Raw genomic sequence first — 21,065 nt, 5'->3', positions numbered from 1 at the left:
AAAATGAAAAACCTTTTTTAGTGTTAAATTTCTATAGCTACCTGTTTTTAAAAAGTTTAGTTAAAAACATTTGCAGCAAGAGACAATTACATCATCCAAGGTCAGAAGCTAGACAAGTCTGACAGTTTTGTTTCCACTAGTGAGAAAGAAAGGCATGACGCCCCAATTGTCTCCCAGTGGAGTTAACAAACAGTCTCTTTGCTCTTTTGTCTTTGGTTTTATCTAGTCACGCAATGTGGTCTCAGGCCTCCCGAGTCGCTTGATGTTGCTTCATCGAGCCACATCCCCACAATCACAATATCTCAAAAAGACTGACAAACTCCTGTCAGGTAATTAGCCTAATTAGTCATTCGCCTGTATTTCCTCCCCCTCCCCAAGCTCGCCTTTCCTCCTGCGTGGGTTTGAAGAGTGCCATCGTTAATATCATCCCACCATGGGTCATAAAGCATTCCTTGTCACCATGATAAAGGTCCCGGTCCTGGCCTGGGAAGGGAGAGATGATAACCTAAGCCGGATAGAATGGCTTTAGATCTACAATTGTTCAGTGCACACTGCTAATTTTGTACTATAATATGAGTCATGGTATACACCATATTCTCTCCTCCTCGCTTTTTTAACCCCTTTTTATTTGGACATTTGAGAGGTTTTGCTCACTAGCACTTAAGCCTTTTCCCATTAAGGTATGGAACACTGACAAGAGTGGCTGAAATTTCCCACCATATTGAAAATTATTGGCATAAATTGCTGCCATGAGAGCCATGATGTAAAATTAAATTAAGGAAGATTTGACTTGAATATGAGTCAAACATTATGAAATCTCAAAAGTGACTTATGTGGTTTATGGCACAAGTACTTTGAGATTGAGCTTAAATGGATCGCATCCACATTAACGCTGCAGGAAAAAACATGATTACTTTTCCTTTGGCTCATAAACAAATAACAAGGAAGTTGTTTTACCTTCATAGACGGCTTTGAATCCCTGTCCGCTGACCGCATAGTCAGACAGTAGCCACAGTGTGAGCCTAGAGCCTGTACTCACAATGGGTGAAGGCAGCTGGAACCCTGTTAACCTGAGAACAAATGGACAGAAGGACAATAACGGTCAGACAAAAAAAAGATCCAATCAACAGCACAGTTGGTTGCAAGGTCAGGTATGAAGCCCGCTTCCATCAAGCCAGCTGTTCCCTCAGGCATTCAAGGATAACTTTTTGTATAACGAGGCTCTGAATCATCCACAAATTATTAAAATGCCAAGACCTCAACAGGACAGAAAAGCTCAACAGATTTCCCTCAATCAGTGAAGACAGAGTAACTGCGATTATGTATCCCCCGTAAATTAGAAACACAGCAGCAGCCAGTGTGAGAATGAACAAACATAAAATTGTCGGACTCTGAGTCAACAACCATTTCTAATAACCAACCAGTGATTTTTAGATGTGCAATCAATGTCAACTGGAACAGAAAATATGTTTGCTATTTTTACCAGTAGTGTCCATTTGATCATGTTTAAGTCTGGTATCTTAAGTACACAATTTTCTTTTCATGTTGGATGTCACTTCAAGGCTTGTTTCACTATCAGTCTAACACTGTTCTGAAAACCCACTTGTTAATATGGAGAACTACACTTACTTATTTCAGTGCTTCTGTTTTCCACTTTAATATCAGTGCTGTTACTCAACTGGACCTGTATTTATTTTTTTATTTACCATCTCAGAGCAGAAAATTGGTCCTAACTTGCCCAAAATTCGTGAGACACATATTTGATCTTATTTTTAGATAAAGAAGTAAAAATATTTTTAACCATATCTCATATTAGGAGAAGAGCTGAGCTGTTCCAACTTATAAGAAGTTCCCAACAAGTCAACGATAGGAGAAACATCTACTCACATTACTACAGGCGTGAAAATTACAAAATTAATGTTTTGTTAGTTTAAAAATAAAGATACTGATTGAATTGAAACATTTGGTGCCTGATTTTGTAATGGATATAATTAGTTCCACTAGTTATTAGTAATAATCCACAAACTCTGTAGAGTTTAAGTTTAAGTTATTATTCATAATTTAGGACATGACATTTGTAATTACTGCAACTTGAAGATCCAGTAACACAGATATTCAACAATTGTTTAATTATAATACAAAATAATACATTTTAAGCAATATGGTGCTTGTGTTGGATTTGTCAGTGTCTTGAACAGCTTGCAAGATATAACATCACAGAATATTATTGCTCTAAGCACAGACAAGGACACAATCCATACCACAGTATCGACAAGTATTGGTTATGCATGCATGGTCTTTGATGTTGTGGCCAAGTGGCCTAGGTGTCCATCACTCACAGACGCCCCCAGGCTATGTCAGCAGACCAAAACACTGCCTAAATTATTGCAACCAAGGCACATGCACATTTAATAAGACTTCTTACACAGTAAATACAAAAACAAGATGTAATTGGCCAAACAGCGCAAGATCTACTGCTAGACTGAACTCAACTGGGTAAAAGTGAATAAAATTATATTTAAGAAGAAGACGATATACTTTATTAACTCCCCAATTGGGACATTTTTTAAAATCATTTTAAGCTGTTCAGTTTGATCATATTTTTGCCTTTCCTAGTGCATTAGTACACAAGTGATGCTATTTTCTGCATTTCATTTTGTTTTTACAACAATAAATATTACAATAAACTAAGATAATTAATTTGGTTTTATGGTGTGTAAAACTTTGATGCTATTCACCCTCAAAAGGAGAACATCATAAATAACTTCCAAGTGCTGCTCTGAGGTGGTTCTAGGAGTGATTCAAAGGTACTTAATAAACATGGGCTCATGATTCCTGCTTCACTGGGGTTTTGTGTGGTGATGCCCGGACCTGGAGCTGATTAAACTGGTGACAAATGTAATCTTTTCTTTGTACAGAATGCTGAAGTGATTTAATTGCTTTTCCAGCAGTTACTAAGTACACAGGGTTTTTTTTTTTTTTTTCCAATGTTAATAATAAATAGCAGTTAAACAAACAAGTTAAATTGTTTACGCATAACGCCCATACCATCATTATTACCTGCTCTTATTTGAGACTTCTTGGCAATAGCTATAATTAATATAACTAACTTAACTCCTGGATAGTTTTGCGCATTAAAAAAAAGTATACTAAAAATGAAACTTAAAATAAAGCCAAAGCCATAATTCAACCTTTATATAGCATGAAGCTTACCTTTATATAAATGCCATGATGACGTTATTATTTTAATTAGGATAAATGTTTGTTTAAATAGCAATGTAAGACGTTGAATATGAAAATAAAACTTATCAGTAACGTTATTCAGACGGTCAGTGTCATGCGGATATTAACCAGCTGTAACTTGTTAGCCAATTAACATTTCCAAGTTAGCCACACTGCAAAATGAAACTTAATTAAAGTGTCTGGTTGGGTTAAGCAGCTCTGCTACGTGCCTATGTGTAAGTTCTGTTCAGCCAAACAGAGAGAAAAGCACCACAGTCTCTCTATAATGTTAGCTAGTCCTGTTCATAGTTTCAGCAGCTAACCGGCTAGCTAGGTAGCCCAGTTTGCGACTCCACTTCATTCACTGCGTGGTATTTCCAGACGGGGCTACTAGCTAGGTTAGCAGTGACCGGTATCTTATAAATAAACATTTAGCTAAACGCGTCAGCTTAATAATTTAAGTGTATCACCTCTGAATGAGCGGCTCCGGGGCTTCCGGCTGAGGAGTAGCTCCTCCATGCAGTCTTATGAAGCTAGAACTAAGTTAGATAAGCAGCTACGGTCAGAAAGCTGTCAACAGTGTCATTAAAGGCGTCAGATATCTGTCACACGTGACTTAGCATGGTACAGTAGTTTGTAATTTTTGAGATTAACGAAGTCACCCTGGATCAGTTATTCATTGGGGATGGTCATGGATAATGGTTTGGTGTCCTCTGGTTGCACACAGGTGAACTGCATGAAGTGAACATGGCCTGAAGGTGCTGTTTTCAATTTAAAAATGAAAAAATAATAATATATATATTATTATCCTATATTATTGTAAGTCCCAGTATATCAAACTACTTAAAATTTCTACACTCACACACACACACATATTATAGGCCTAATCTCAGTATAAATGACCATATCATTAGACTTTGCACTGATCAAAATAAATAAATAAATAAAACACTGACACTATCTGATTCCCTTATTACTCTAGAATAACCAAATCAAATTATTGTCATCCTGATTTTCAGAGGCAATGGCAAACAGAATCATTATGTTTGGGGATGTTTAATAAAGTTCTGTAATGAGTAGTATGGCAAATAAAATCTCAGAGGGACTAATAACCAACGTACTAAAATTATGTTGAAAACAAGTTTTGAGTAATGAGCCTTGTCTTATTAGGACCAGCTTTCAACAGCAGCTTTACCAGGTTCAGCTATTAAATCCATTTAACATGTTTGCCACCCACATACCGGCACTATTCACATACACACGCACATACTAATTAAAAAACAGGTGTCCACTGTTCATTTGTTGCGAGTCAGGTTGATTCATCCGTGCATAGACATGAATGTGTGTGCACGACATAGATCCCTGATTTACAGCTTCTAATAAATGTTGTTCACCTTACCTTTAGCTCATCCTTAAAATTTCCCTACCCAAGTGCCGCTTTAATTTTCATTTTATGTTCCCACTCGCTGCATGTGTATCCCACTCTGTACAATCTATTACATCCCTCCCTTTTATCTCCCAGTGTTAAGAGAGGCCTCAGCGTTTCACTTAATCCTTAAGTAGCACATTGGAGGTGGGGAAAAATTGCAAAACACCAGTGCTGGAAAGATGAATTGGACGAAAAAGGGAAGAGGACTTTAATATATGCATGATTTCACTCCTCTCTGTGAGATTGTCACGGTGGGATATCAGCTAAACGATGGGACACATGTTCATGCAAATAGCCCCTTCGCTGACCGCAAATTGAGTTGGAAGGCAGCCATCTTGGTTCAGCAGCGCACTGCAGGCAAGGGGGGGTTGATAGAGGGTATGATGGCTGATGGGTGGGGGTGGGGGTTTCTACTAACTGGGGGGGATTCTTGCCGCATCCAAATCGTGATCATCTGGCATAAGCCAGATATGGCCCCGAAATCATTTTTCCAGGCTAAGAGAAAACAAAATGGATACCGTCAGAAAACACACAGAAACTGGCTTCACATGCGAAGGCAGATTAAATATTGCAATGTGATATGGGCTGTGGCAATCTGAGGCGTGCAGCCAGTATTGTGAAAAAGCCAGCTGGGGGATTGCCCATTATCGAGGAAAAGATGTGAGATATGATTGTAACTGAGCGATACAACAAAAAATGGATTTGCAAGCGCAGGTGTCTCAAGTGAGTGTAAAATTGATGGAGGGAGGGTTGAAGAGAGTGAAGGGACAGGACAAGAAGAAAGAAAGAGAGGGATAGAGAAATCAAGGAAAATAGTACAGTTATGGGAAATCATTGGCTGTTTTCTACTGTAAAGAAAGCTGAGTAATCTCAGGAATTAGGGCCTCTGAGGAGAAGAACAGGTGTATGTGTGCATGGCTGCATCCACACTTAACAGTATATGCTGTGTGTTTGTAAGTGTTTGCATAATGTGTGTGAATGTCTGTGTCTGTGAGTATGCGCGTGTATGTGTGTGTGTGTGTGTGCGTGCAAGCAAGCACGCACACACAGAGCAGAGGTCTATTAAGAGGGTTTTCCACCTGACTGGCCACAGCATCTTCTCAATGAAGAACCTCTGCTTCCAATTATCCCACCACTATACCTATGGGAACTAGGGAGGGAGAGACAGACAGAGAGGGAGACAGTGTATACGTGCAGAAAGATGGCTGCATAAGAAAAGAGAGGAGCTATTGTAATGAGGAGATGGCAGTGTTGAAGAGGAGGTTGAGGGAGGGCAGAGTATGAAAAGTAGGGAGGTGAGAGAAACACATCAGTATGTGGGAATGTAAAAGAAAAAAAAGAAAAGAAAACTCCAACTATGAGCCTAACTTGAGTGAGGATGAGTCATGATGAGAAACTCCTTCATTAGGCTCTACAGTTATTCAGGGATTCATGCTCACACACTCACGCAAATCCAGTTTTATTCATTTGAACATTTTCGTGCGTGTGTGTGTGTGTGTGTGTGTGTGTGTGTGTTTGTGATCTCCCCCCAAATAAATGCGTGTTTACAGCTGTAAACAGACAGAGACTAAATCAGGTCATTCGTCCTTTAATCTTATTCACTGAGTCAATGTGTGTGTATGAGTGCGTGTGTTCTCAGGGTGGAAGGTAAGCACACTGCTGATACAGCTGATTTTCCTCCACAAGGAGGGAAGAAGAAGGTTAAAAAAACCAGAAGAAAAATAGATACAGCAGCAAGATTTTGATGGCTGAGTAGAGGGGAGACATTAGCCAATAAATGATGGGTGGTAAGAGAGAGACAGGGAGGGAGGGTGTTGACGTGCAGAGTGAAGAACTGTGTGTGTATTTTTTTGTGTATTTTTGTGTGCTCTTTCTATACGAGACCCTGTGCAGCTATAACTTGTCAGCGGTCAAGGCCAGGGGCTGATGCTTCTGTTGTGCTCTGTAAGCTCAAACTCTCCACTGGCTGCCTATCACACCAACAGCAATGCTGAGAACTGGCACCACAGACTTTGCAACACACACACACACACACACACACACACACACACACACACACACACACACACATACACATACACACACACACACACACGCACACACGCAAATGGTTCAAGTTCCAGCTCTTACGTATGTTTTTGGCAAAGGGAAAATATTCTTCCAATGCTAAATTAGACTTATTTTCTTGTTGTTGCTTTTAAAAGGAGAAAAAAAAGCATTCTTGGATCCAAACTGTTGCCTTTCAGTCTGTGTGTGTGTGTGTGTGTGTGTGTGTGTGTGTGTATGTGCGTGTGTCTGTGTATGACTCATCACTGCTTCTTCTGCTTGCAGAGAAAGAAGCTGACCGTGTAGGCTAGTGGAGGTTAAAATGTCACTCCATTCCCACACACATGATTTGATTCCTCCAACTAATAGGAAGACTTTCACAAGCAATTACACTGTCTTTCTATCAGCCTCCTTATCCTTTCTCTTTGGGTAAGCTGTAATGTACCGCATCACTTTGCCCAAGGGTGTGATCTGGCCTTGATAGAGTTTTACAGTTAGCCTTCAGCCCTTTCAGTTTCAATTTAAATTCCTGTAATTCCATCCAAAAGGCTGCAAAAGAGGTACCAGTCATCACAGTGGAAAGCAGTTTGGCAGGGGAATAAGACATTGCAACCTCTGACATATTTATAACCGTAAGAGTGGACTTTAAAATGTGAAATTTTCTTCATTTCTCCTGCAAGTTTTGTTGTTACATCTCAATGTCCAGAAAGCATGCAGCTCCACAACAAAAGGTAAACCTCGCTGGAGGCAGCAACAATTTGTAAATCTCACACACAGCTTCCCACAGGTCCCACATCCCATCAATATTTCAGACAAGACTGACATCTTTTTGAAAGGAATGGGCAAATTCCTTCTGTCTGTCTTGTGAAGAAAGACGGGGTGTAGCATCTAGCTGCTTGTTAATATTCATTCGTGAATGACATCACAAGGTATTTGCACATCGTGGCTGAACAGCAAGGGTAGGAGAGACTCTCAGATGTCTCTGACGCTGAATGCTGATGGTGAGATAATCAACCGCAGTCAGCGCCAACTGAGAGACAAACCGCAGTGAAGTCATTAACAAACCAGTGTCTCCAGAGAAAGAGAGGGAGAGACGGCAAGAGAGAGAGGCTGATATAAGGGAAAAAGCAGAGAGGAGGGGAAGGTGAGAGGAGGAGGAGGAGGAGGAGGAGGAGAAGGATAGGAGTGGGAGGAGAAAATATTAGCAGTGACTTGAGGAGATTTGAACAGATGAAGTACTCCAGAGAAAATAGGAACAGCTAAATAGAAGTGTGTGGGGGAGTTTGGCTGGGAAAAACAGACAAAATGTGAAAACTTAAACAGCAAAATAATGGAATATAAACTCCAGAATAGAGAGACGAAAAGGGGTGAGAAAGAAAGCCAATGCAATGATAAAAAACAAGTGTCAAAACAGTGATAGATTTTTGGGCCATAAAAAGGGCACGGATGGCAGCACAGGACTGATTAGTTGTAATTTGCTGTGCAGAAGTACTAAAGTCATCGGCAGCTAAATTAAAGGAGGTGTAAGTGTGACTGAGTGGAAGGGTTTTGGAACGCTATACCAGTGGCTTTACCAGAGATTGGTGCTTCATAGTCTTAAATTCTATCGGTGTCTTCAATCTAATTACACCTAAGGGTTGGAGTAAGTATGGAGTTATTCACACACGCACACACACACACACACACACACACACACACACACACACACACACACCTATACACATGCAACTTAACTTCTCCTGCAGTGTCTGCCGGTCAGTGATTGAGAGAGTGATGTGACTGGTTTATCTTCAGGCTATCTGCACTCCATTAACAGTGTATTACACTGTCCTGATGCTATCTGCATCTGCTCAATGCCATAGATACCTGTGAGGCAACACAGATGGCTGCACAATCCCTCTTGTTTAAAATATACAGAATACTCAGCCAATAATGCAAGCCCATGCATAGTGCTTTAATGATTATTTAAATCCTTCAATTCTTCACAACACTGCTTGATTTGTTGACAGATATGCATATGGACATGATATATGTCATGAAGATATCCCCAATTTGGAGCCTCTGTATAAAATCTGCAAATGAACAACATCAAGGCTCTGACAGCAGAAGTAAGGAAGTAAAAAATAATTGCATTCTTTGTTCATTCGTTCCACCTGTGTAGAGACATAAGTCAATTACACTTACAGCAAACAAATCAAGGCTGACAAATAAAACAAGGTGGCGTTCACACGTCCACTGTGTTTCCCGCCGCTCCGCACAAATCGCTTTGCAATAATCCTCGGGGCAGAAAACAATTAAGGATAAAATAAAACTAATTCAATGTCGTGCCACTCTCGCCCCTAGGAAAGTGACAAAACTAAGTAGTAGCCATGAGAAATGTTTACTCGCTTGTACCTGTGTGCAAGGTCTCTGTGTGCGTGTGTGTGTTTGTGCCTTAGTACACAGAGCAATTATGACACCCAAGGATGTAGTAAATGATCAAGGAGAGAAAAAGGGCAGACACAAGAGACCCAATTGAAAGCAAACAAGACATGACCACAAACATCATACAGCTATCCTGCATTTTAGATATCTGTATCTGTATCTCTTTTCTTAGAGATAATAGAGGGTGTTTGGTAACAGTTTTTAGCATGCTGCACAAAATTAATTAATTATCACTGTAGTATAGTTGTTGTGTAAAGACTCATCAATGTGAAAATGGTACTAGCAACAGTAGTAGTGTGACGGTCTGGACATGCCTAAATAAACAGATTATATAACACACAGCACTAAGAAGGTCAAATAATGTGTTGATGAGTCAGCCTTAGAAGCATCAAGATATTGATGCATAACAGAGAGAGTTGGCTAAGCCCAGTGGTGCAAGGAATGTAGCATGATGGAAAATGTAAGCGATAAAGCAACCAAAAAAACAGACGTACACTTGGGTAACAAGGTAATTGAGTGCAATTTTGCCTTTCCCAGAATCTCTAAGATTAAAAGGATATGTTATTTAATCAAATTTCAGGACTTTGCCACTTAGTATATAGCACACACCCAATCCCTCTTTCAGCAGAGGCTTTTCCTTCTAAACTGTCTGACTCACCGTCTCCCTTTGCTCCTTTCTGTGCAACTGTATACAGCCAAAAGTAAGTCAACAGCCCTGTCAGCGTACTTGGTGTACTTGAGCTAGGTAGGTAGCTAGCAATGTAGAAAGATGTTGTTCAAGATGTTTTTGGCTACGTGGCATTGATTGTTCATATAAAGACTCTATGGAGAAGGAGCATGTTTGCATGTATGTGCAGTGTAAGCCATTGAGGTTTCTTCCAAAGAAATTGCATGCAGATCTGAATCTATATTCCAAATATAATTTGTACTGCTCTGTCTCTCTCTCTTTCTCTCTCTCTCTCTCTCGCTGTGATCTTCAGTTGCTCCCTCGCTCTGCAGAGGGATGCCACTAATAAACTCCAAAACAAGGTTGGGCATAAGATCTGATTAGCCAGCAGGGCTAACAGGGACACAATGACCGATGGAGCGCCCAACCAATGCTATTTACTTTCTACCCGTTGCTCTTCTTTCATTCCTGTGGCAATGATGATCAAAGAGCAGCAGAGGAAGGAGACAGCAAGGGAAAAGAAAGAGGAGGGGAGTTAAGCAGTGGTGTGTTTGAGTGTGTGTACAGCACTGGTACTGAATTAGCAGCAGGCTCTCAGAAACACGGATTTGCTCATATGTCATTCAATTTGTTTCTCTATAAGGTTGATGGTCTATCCTTTACCCCCCCCCCCAATTTTACCTGTAAAAAATTAATGCCCTCTATCTCTTAATTTAGTCCTTTTTGTATAGAGACCGGATTCATCTGTTCTATTTTAGTCCTTAACATCTCTGCGCTATTCTGTAAGTAATTTCTATACATTGAGTTAGATCCTTTATGATGAAATCAATGACAGTATGTTTACAGCAGAATATGGAGCATTAACCTTTGACTTTACAACAACAAAATAAGCACAAGTGCAACTGGTCACATGCAACAAGTGTCTAATTACATTCCGGGCAAATCCTTTGGACACAGTACGCCTAGTGTGTACGTATACGCATGTGTGTGTGTGTGTGTGTGTGTGTGTGTGTGTGTGTGTGTGTGTGTGTGTGCACAATATGTGCGCTTTATCCATTATCACATTTCACAAGGTGTTTGGATAACTAATTAGACTGCTATGCTCTGTGTCTCCAAGGGATGAACAAGAAAAAACAAAGGAAAAGGGTGAAATCAAGGAAGAAGAACGTGACTGCAGCAACACTGAGGAAAAAACAGCAGAATCAACACAGAATGGAAAAATATGCCGGGGATTTGCCTAAGCCAGGAAACAAATGGTGCACAAGGAGAATGTCTGTGCTTCACAGTCCCATAGAAACCAGCTAAAGGGAATGTATTTCTTCTGTTTTTGGGCTCGTGGTTAGGGTGGAAAATACCAAAGGTTCCATGCCACCATATTGTTTTCGTTGGCTGTCTTTCTGTTGTTGTTTTTTTCAGCTGTGAGAGTCTGTGGTTTTACAAAATGATTTTAAAAACCTTTATTGAGATCAGCCTGACAAATAATTTTGCATATCCAACAATCACAAAAGGACTAAACTTTTGAACATTTGCTGATGTGCTTTAGGTCAACAAATATAGTCCAACAATTTTGGCCACCATTTGAGTTTTATCAAAGCTATAGTGTCTACTTCTTCTACAAAGTATATAGCATATGTAAACTTTGGGATGCTTCTATTCTGAGTATTCACTGATGACAGTGATTGCATTGCTCTTGTGTCCAAAACAGCCGAATCTATTGATAGGTTTCTTGAATATTCCTGCATATTTGTTAGTAGTCTCATGTCATTTATTTCCCCCTATTTGTCAGTGAAGACACAAACAGGGGGTGGGCTGCAGCTCTGCAGGTCTTCCTCTAATCATGACTGAAATTGCTCAGCAGGCAGACGAGATGATCGTCTTACATGTGTATTGACGTACTGTCGATGTGTTTTTGATTTTCCCCTGGAATCGCTGCATGCTTTTAGTCATATTTATTTTAAATTTGGTTGTTTTCTTTAAGAGGCAAACACTATCTGAACCAGCAAAGTCACAACGCTGCCCTACATGAAGATGTATGCAAGAACCTATGAAAAGCAACAAATAGGTTGTATCTTTTTCCTTTATCACCAGATATTCCAATTCATTTTCAAAGCAAGACATTAACAACATACATGACAGCAAATGGCAGAACGTATTATATTATTTGGAAATAGTAACATAACAAATAAAGGAATATGCTACATGTCTATTTGCTGTGGGAACTGAGTACATTTTTCAAATATTTAAGGCTGCAGAGATATTTATGAATTTTTGAAAAGTGTTCGAGAGCATGCATATGAGATGTGTTAATCTCTACTTGCATATGCATGGGAGCCAGCATTATGGATACACTGGACCAGCATGGTTTAAAGCTTTGAATATAAAACTATCTACAATTCACTGCAGAAAACAGCTTTTTTATGGGATAAAATGATCACACTGATGAACTGTAGATTACAGGTACTTCATTTTAGAGCAATGGTTAAAAGACTTTGGCATCATTATGCATGGGGATAATAGCCACAGATCTACAAGAATGTGACAAAGACATTGTTACTTTGTTAAATATATTGTTTCGCAAAATAGGGATCACTTCCACCAATTTCCCTAACCAAAATGTGAAAAATTGGAGTTGGTGTTATCTGAAAATTCCTCTCTTTCTTACATAGATAGATTGTCAAGTTATGTTTATCATCATTATTGAAAATTAGAAATGCTACTTGGTTGCAGCCTGATCAATCGAATATTAGTGGAAACTAAGAGAAGTCATGCAAGCAATGAAAAAATATATGTCAAACCAGCTACCCAGTCTGCTCTCCCCCTTCCACAAAGTTAAATCCAGAAATGCTGTACACGTACAAACTGCTGCACATGCGCACTCGGGAGTGGTGCAGTGCCCCAGGTATTGCAAATTGCAAATTGTGACTGACGTGATTTGCATAAGTTGTCATGCAAATCAACAAAATGAATTCCCTGCAATGAGAAAAGCATAACATCCGCCTCCCACCATCCCTTTGTTAGGTATGTTCATCAATTTATATCATGAAATTCTTTGTCTTAGTTCCTGTCATATTATGTGCTATTGCTCTGCACAATGAATGCTCTATGAATCTGCCAAGTTCCAAAAATTACGACAAACATTTAAACGGAATAATTGCAAATCAGCTTTCGTATACAGGGCTAAGTAGCAAAGATGGCCTTGTGTTGACTGATACTGTATAAAGTTGCTATTATTTTTATTATATGAGCTATACACCCCTACCTTTTCAAAATAAGATATCATTAACTCAATATATCTGATGTGGCCGAGTCTCATTTTGCAAATGGTTCACGTGAGCATCTTCATCGACTGACACGGGCAGCAGCTAATCATTTTCTTATCTGTTGGTAATATATCTTTGGGCCTTTTTGCCTTTATTGATAGGGCAGCTCAAGATAGACAGGAAAGGGGGAGAGAGAGGCGGGATGACACAGAACTCAAGGCCACAGGTCAGACTTGAACTCAAGAAAGCAAGAACTCTCAAGAAGAGCTGGGTACATGGGGAACCGAAATAAAAACATTAAGTTATTTTAAGCTTTCTATTGCTAAAACAAAGCTATATATATATATATATATATATATATATATATATATATATATATATATTATATAGTACATACTTTCTTTCCCTTTTGTTGTTCTTAACTGTAGTTTTCAGTTGTTGTGTTGTGTTTGTAGAGGTTATTTGTCTATGTCTGTTATATTGTTAGTTCCTATGTCTTTATTAGAGGGTTGTATTATATGTTTTTATTCCTTAAAAGCCAGTGACTATAGGACTGCAAATGCGCTACAGTCCTGTACCGATTGCATTTTATTTAAATGTAACAATACATGCAGTGTCCCTGTCAAATGAAAAAAATAAATTCAGGGTGCTGCTGAAGTGTATCCTGTTAAGAACATTGATTGGCCTGGGGATAGGAGAATGTCAATAGCAATACACACAATGAGTGATACACAGGATGCAGGATATAAATTCACAGCCATCTAGTTGATTATTTCTCTAATCTGGGGTTACAGGGCCTAATAATTCTGCCTCACAGGTGAGCTGATGTCATAAATCTCAACATCGTTTCACTTTTTCCCAGCACGAGATGATGAAAAACAAACTATCACTCTTCCTCCTGTTTTTAGCAGACCGTCGTTAAAGCTGGCGTTGATAAGTGGCAGTCTCTCCATTAACAGCCCAGACTCAAAGGATCCATAAATCCTACAATGTGTGTGTGTATGTGTGTGTGTGTGTGTGTGTGTGTGTGTGTGTGTGTGTGTGTGTGTGTGTGTCTCACTGTGTCTGCTTGCACATGTCTGGGGGTGTGTATGAAAAAAAAATCTAGCTACATATCTCCACAGAGTGCATGTATGTGTGTGTGTGAATGCTGTTGAATAAGATGCTCAATCATGAATACCACAAACAAATAAAACCACGCAGCCTTGAAGCCATATTTCTCACACACACAGAGTCAAGCACTCCTCCTTCTCTTTTGGGTATGCACTCCTTGCATGCACAAAACGTGCCAAACATGTTTTGCAAACACACATTGAACAAGTGTTCGCCACAGCATGTTGCTGTAGTCATTTTCCAAAGTATGTGTTGTGAAAGATTGATTGCCAAAGCCTTCAGTAAAGAAGAATTATCGCAGGGGCAAGTGTTCAAGCAGGAAGTGCTGTTGTACGTCACCCACTCTCACCGTGACCCACAGACATTGTCTCTTTACGAGCTTGACTCACACACAGTACTCACTCACACATACGTATGAGACATGGATGCACACTAACACACCAAATGCCGGGAGGAGAAGGACATTTAATTAACACAAGCTTTGATGATGCATGCTAGCATTCACTACTGTAATGGATAATAATCTCATAAGTAATATAACCTAGATGTGATTAAATAAAAAAATTATAGCTGCTCTAAAGCTAAAAACAAGTGTTTAAGAATATTAAATAAAAAACAACCATCTCTTTTTATGTAAGCAGCTGGTATCATTTAAAAGAAATATGATAAAAAATAATGCAGTGGGTCCACAGTATAATAAAAACCTGTTACAGTCTAAAAAGTGTGTAACTACAGTTTTATCGTAAATGATATGTTGAACTGATTTTGGTGTAAAGCTACAACTAACAATAGTTAACAGCTCAATCACTATTTTTATATAAATAATGCATGGAACCACTGCAGGTGGGCTGTGGATAACAAGGGGGGAATTATGGAGTGAAGTTGAATGAATGTGATTTATGCTGAGTTTGCTGATGCTATTGTGCTGACCTTTATTTAACTTAAATTCAACTTGGATTGTTTTTTATTAGCTTTGGTTCCTCTGTGATTGTTAATGATTGGATCCTGAAACAGCTGCATTAAGTAGACACAAACATGGCTCCAAATGAACGCTAATGTTGCTCCAAATCTGCTGGAGAAGTCAATAAACCAATGTTTGCCAACATGCTTTCCATATTAGGTTAAAATATGAATATGTCAGTGTTATATTCACAACTTGTTTCTGCTGCCACCAACTGGCCAAAAAAGAAAAAAAGATTGCATGTTTTTACAGGTTTAATTAATTGTATTTAATAAATCTTTTAGTCCATAAAATAGCCACGATGCAGAGGAAACCTCCCATCTCAATTTCTCAGAGCCTACCCTTTTTTGTCTAACCAACAGTCCAAAACCAAAAGAAAATCAATTGACATGGTACAAAACAGTTGAATAAAATAGGATTTGCTGATTTTCTCTATCATCTAAGCCTTTTTCAGTGTCTATATTTTGTTGCTTAAAGGATCAATTTGCCAATCAGTCAATCTTCCCAAAATAAGTGGTACTTTACAGCCTGTTTTCATGGTCTGATTTTAGATAACAGATTCATGTAGCTAAAAAAATCAAAACTTTGAACTACTTGTAGAGGAAATATTAAAACATGTACATAATAGTTTTCCCCTCTCATGCATAGACTGTACAAGCACTTGTGCTCTCAAGTGCTTGCCAAAAAGCAAAAACGTCTCTGAAACCTTATGTGTCTGAAAAATTACAGGGCTAACAGTTTTCCAGCCCACTGCCATTTACTCTGTGCTTAAAACGGTGTGTGTCTGAGTGTGTGTGTTTGTGAGTGTGGTGTTCATTTTATCTGTATTCCAATAAACCTTGATTTTGTTGACACTGAATCAGCTTGCTGGGAGGGACTGCACGCAAGCCTAGATCCCCTCTGTAAGCATAGTCTGAGCGCGCACACGCAAACACACTGCCTCTCTCTCCTTTCTTCCCCTCCACACACACACAAACACATCCACACACAAACTCATATTGCGACACCCCAACCTCACAGCACTGGCCGACTGTAGTGTTAATGCCACTCCCAGCACCATGCACTAGTGCTCCTTATTTAGGTCCTATCGAGCCTGCAGGCTGAAAATCTGTCCATTCCACGCCTCCTCCTCCTCCTCTTCTCTCTCACTTCCCCGCCTCTGCCAGACTGCCGGGCCTTAAGTCCCTCCGTTCCATCACTCCATCACTGAGAAGAAGGCATGTGGAGAGAGATGCCTTCACACTCCCCAATAGCTTTTCCCTCTGCTGAAATGTACTCAGTGTTACCCAATTGGCAGTTACAAGGTGAAATGTGACACAAAAGCGAGAAAAAAAAAAAAAAGGATTGCTTTTTACAAGTAAGAAATGTGTGCTGTCGTACAGAGTGACAGTGAGTGAGCTGGTAGAGGTTCAGTGTCTCACTTAAGGTTAAGTTGGCTGTTACTTTAGTCATGGGAAGGTCTCTGTGGCTACTGTGCTGCAATAGAAAAGTCTCTCTTTAACCCTGGTGTCTTGGGTTGAAGAGAGCCTAGGAGGACGTTACATAACAATAATTTCACTGCAGATAAATGACCAGATAATTGCTAAACTGGTCGTTTTACTGCATTATTAAAATGTAATTAACTATTGCTAACACAAACAATTTTGACAACAGACAGGATGGAATTGCGAGAAAGGGATTTTTAATGTTAAATTGAGGAAAGCCACACCATGGATTTTGCAAGTACAATTCATGCATGCTTCACTACTTTACTGACCATTTGTCAAAAGATGCCACAATTATTTATATTTATTTTCTGCCCTTCTGGCAGCCACTAATTTCCATATATTTAAGTGTGTTCAAAACCTCCAGAAACTATATGCAGGCAATCCATCATAGTAACAATTTCATTTTCTGAGGTTTTAATGCAGTTGGACCTCTTTGAAAACTGCCCATTCAACTGATGCATTCAAAAATACTCTTTCTTCACAGAGCAAAGAGTTACATTCATAAGCTGTATTGTTGTAAAATCATTCTCCCTGGACAAACAATAAGCAATAACATGGATTTTGTGAAAAGGATTATGTGAATCTCAAGGTCCACCATGTTAACAAGGCTGTGGTTTGTTGATTCTCAAAGAAAAAGCAGTCAACATGAAAATTTACATAACAGGTTGTGTTTGCTGTGTTACCACATGCCTGCTGTGAGTTTTAAAAAAATGTCTTTTATTGCCTTTAATTGATGGTAACCGGAAAGGGGACACACACACACACACACACACACACACACACACACAACACACACACCAGCAAAGGGCCACAGGTCAGGATTTTTTTTTTTTTTTAAGGATTTGTTTGGGGGCTTTTATTGCCTTTATGATAGAGACAGCTGAATTGGATTCGAACACTGGGCCCCTGCAGCAAGGACTCAGCCTCGGTACATGGGTCGCCAGCACTACCCACTGAGCTAACCAGGCGCCCACCACAGGTCAGATTTAAGCCTTGGGCTGCTGCAGCATGGACTCAGCATTGGTGAAGCGAAAGCTCTACCAGGTGAGTTAACTGAGCGCCCCATGGCAAGTTGTTTTTAATATTTTCTTGAAATAGTTGGAAACCAATTGCTTCTGAAGATTGGAAACCAATCGAAAGAAGAAATACTTTTTTTGCAGGGAGTTGGATGAGAAGATTGATCTCATGTTTTTAGGATATGTAAGCACAGAGCTGGAAAAAGGTTGTTATGTAGCTTAGAATAAAGACTGGAGGCAAGGGGAAACGGCTACCAACGCTTCTAAAACACAAATTAACTTAAAAAAAATATCTTCTTCATTAAATCTGTACACAGACAGAAAGTTAGAGCTAAAGTTTGATGAATAAGAACCAGGCACAGACCATTCCTTCAAGTATCAAATGAACAGGCTGAAAGATGCAAAAACAGCTATTTAGTCCTTTACAACTGCACCTTAAGTTTATTAGGTTTAATTTTACATTCAGACTCAAACTGTGGCCATTAGAAACATCTTCTGAACTCAACTGCAAAATAGAAAAATATGTCAACATGCAAATAGGTGGATAGGATTAAGTTTTTACATAGACGTCTGGACTACTTAAGTCAGATTTCACCTTGAGGTTTAGTTTCGTTGCAGTTCAATCTCCCCCCGTGGTAAGTAATTGATAGCTTCCACAACACTCAAAGCGCAAGATGCACTTAACCACTCAATCACTCAATCACTACACCATCTCTGGGAATGAATGCTCTGCTTAATTAACAGCTATCAAATATTGACAGCAGCTTGCGCTTGCCATTTGGAACATACATGTATATCAATTCCTTTTTACATTTCAAACAATTGAAACTTCCATCGAATTTTCTCTCCGCTTCCCAGGTGTCAGCTGGGATCAGCAGTTTAATGGAGTGCTGCAGCAACAGACTGACTCATATATGCATTTCCAAAGGAGTGACTGTGACTCATAAAGCAACTGCTGCAGGAGTGCACACACTCACAAACACACCAAGGTGCATATACGCAAATATATATAGCTGAACCCAGCATTCTCATGATAACATTTTTCTGTGACAGCAACGAATAAATTAATGGACAAACAAACAAATTTAAAGGACAGTGACTGCTTTGAAAAAGAAATCAAAGGTGATCATTTGAACATGAAATGAGTCAAAACATTCATTTTTGATGAGTACTTGAGATTAAAGGAAATAGTCTGTGCTTTACAACCTATAGCATGGTACACATGAAAGCCTGATCAAATTCAGTGAACGCAGCGTGCAGGACACAAAATGGAGAACAGGCAGACGAGATAAGACATTAAAAATGATAGGTGAGGAGGAAATGAGGGGAGGTTAGGAAAAATTGGAGGAAGAGGAGCAAGAGAGATGGAAAGAAAATTACTTTTGACACAAGTGGGAGATGAGAGCAAAAGGAGGGCTGAATTATCAAGCATGCATCTTTTAGCGTGTATAAAAAAATGTGCCCTTGAATGTGTGTGTGTATGTTTGTTTGTGTGTGTGTGTGGTGTAGGTAGAGTTGAGTGTAAACATACATGTGTGTCCTGACAGACTGCTGTTGACTGGAAAGAGCTGCTTCCAGCCTATTCCCAGCCTTTCCAAGCTCACTCATAGATAAAGCTTGAAGTCTCACTTTTACAAAATGCCTCCTTTGAAAAGAGAGGAGCTCTGGTCAAAGCCAACACGAGCAGAATCTAAAGGAGATCTGTGTTCCCTACAAACTCTTGAACACTCCAACTGCTTTTCCATCTCTCTCATTTATTCTGTATTTTTCTCTCTTTTCTTACCCCCCACCCCCTTTCCTTCTCCTTCTCAAATTCATATTCTTTCCTCTCACTTATTTTCAAAGCTCTTAGACGGAGAGAGTGGAACGCTTTCCCCCCATCATCCCACTGGAGCATCAATATACAACAGAGCCCAGAGGTCCAAACAGGAGAAAGGCTGAGGAGAACAGCGCAACACCAATCCATAATGGATTTTCTTCTCTCTTTCATTTGCTTTCTGCAGGGAGATGCAGTGGAGGCACCATTGGCACAGAATAAGAGGCGCAGGGAGGGGAGGGAGCAGAGAGGAGGTGAGAGACGGAGAGATTTCGATGGGGAGAAACAGAGGCCGACAGAGACTCAAAACAGTGTCAATAACAAAAGCCCTTAAGAGTATTTCTCTCATCTGTCTCTAGAGGATTTGCGTGACATATGCTTTCAACTATTTGCAAGGCCAAGCTCATAGCAGAAGGTGAAGGGAATTAAAAGCAGCTTTGGTGTAGCTTCAACTGATCAGATGCAGAAATTGTCTCTAATTAAGTTGCCCTGTAAGTGAGGGACTGCCAAGAGATCTGATATTAGAGTGCAAGCAATAATATCCAGAAATACATAAATGCATCAGTGAATAGCAGCTCTGTGGCTGTATCTTATAATTGCAGCTAATACAAATAGAAGTGTGGCTCTTTAGATGGCAATCCAGCCTAACAATATTTATTTCTAAAATCCCGAAAACATGTAAGCTCTGCAAACCAGAGAGCCAATATTTTCAGTTTGCGATGTTAGCACAAGGCAGCCCTTTCTGAGGCTGTTAAATTGACGGTTGTACAAGAGGATGAGACTGTTGATTCAGAAATTGTTTGTTTGAATCTTCACACCCAAGTGAGCTTCATTTAATTTTGCTAGGAGCTCTGAAGCACAAAATGTGCCCATAATCCCACCGTATAACCTTGGATTGTGTCATAGACTCCACAGAGTCAGCCTTCAATTAGTCACTAAAAGATCTGCTTCAACTGCCTCTAAATGCATCACTGATTATAGGCTTGATTATAGTTTTGCCTCTTTTCAGGTTTCCAGTCCACTGCCTTCATCAATACCCTTATGTCCAAATGTCTCTATGAAGGACATTTTCAAGTTTAAGACAATTTGGGTCTTAATAAGATGGTTTTGGCTTTTTTTATTGGTTACAGTAACTTTGTACACACTACAATAATTGCAGAGATATAGGAAAACAGTGATAGATGAACAGACAGGTTGCAAACAAGATGTTAGCTAGATTAGCTACCACTTGGCTGTGTAAGGAGATAAAAACAAAATCGAGTGAACCTAAAATGTCACTAATAAGCCCTCATTGTGTGTACGCGATAAACTGAACCAGGAGGTTAGTCTGCAACTTCCAGTCTTTATTTGAAAAATCTCTGATTGTCTGAATGCTCATGTTTCTTGCCTCATCTGCCTTTTGTTTTGGGCAATATCACAGTGTTCCCAGATCTCAGCTCTTCACGTCCCACTGTTCTGCCTGTTGGACACGAGCACTATGTAGAAGTTTTATGGACTGCTAGTACTACAAAATGTTATGCAGACATAATATGTTTCAATAGATTAAACTCTCTTCTTTTTTATTGTGGCGATCATGACCAAAAAGAACGCCCTATCAGATCAAATAATCCTGATGGAAATCACA

At 39.5% G+C, this 21,065-nt stretch overlaps 1 protein-coding gene across 1 annotated transcript in view; it reads right to left on the bottom strand.

Moving 5' to 3' along the window:
• csmd2 (CUB and Sushi multiple domains 2) overlaps positions 1 to 21,065 on the bottom strand; it is a 230,075-nt gene that overhangs the window by 191,044 nt on the left and 17,966 nt on the right. The window contains exon 3 of the mRNA XM_051389619.1: positions 958 to 1,070. Coding sequence (XP_051245579.1) covers positions 958 to 1,070 — 113 coding nt within the window. The remainder of the gene's footprint in view (positions 1 to 957; positions 1,071 to 21,065) is intronic.

The sequence above is a fragment of the Dicentrarchus labrax genome, unplaced genomic scaffold, assembly GCF_905237075.1.
Source record: "Dicentrarchus labrax unplaced genomic scaffold, dlabrax2021, whole genome shotgun sequence".
Taxonomy (NCBI): Eukaryota; Metazoa; Chordata; class Actinopteri; family Moronidae; genus Dicentrarchus; species Dicentrarchus labrax.
This window is presented reverse-complemented; position numbering and strand designations above follow the sequence as displayed.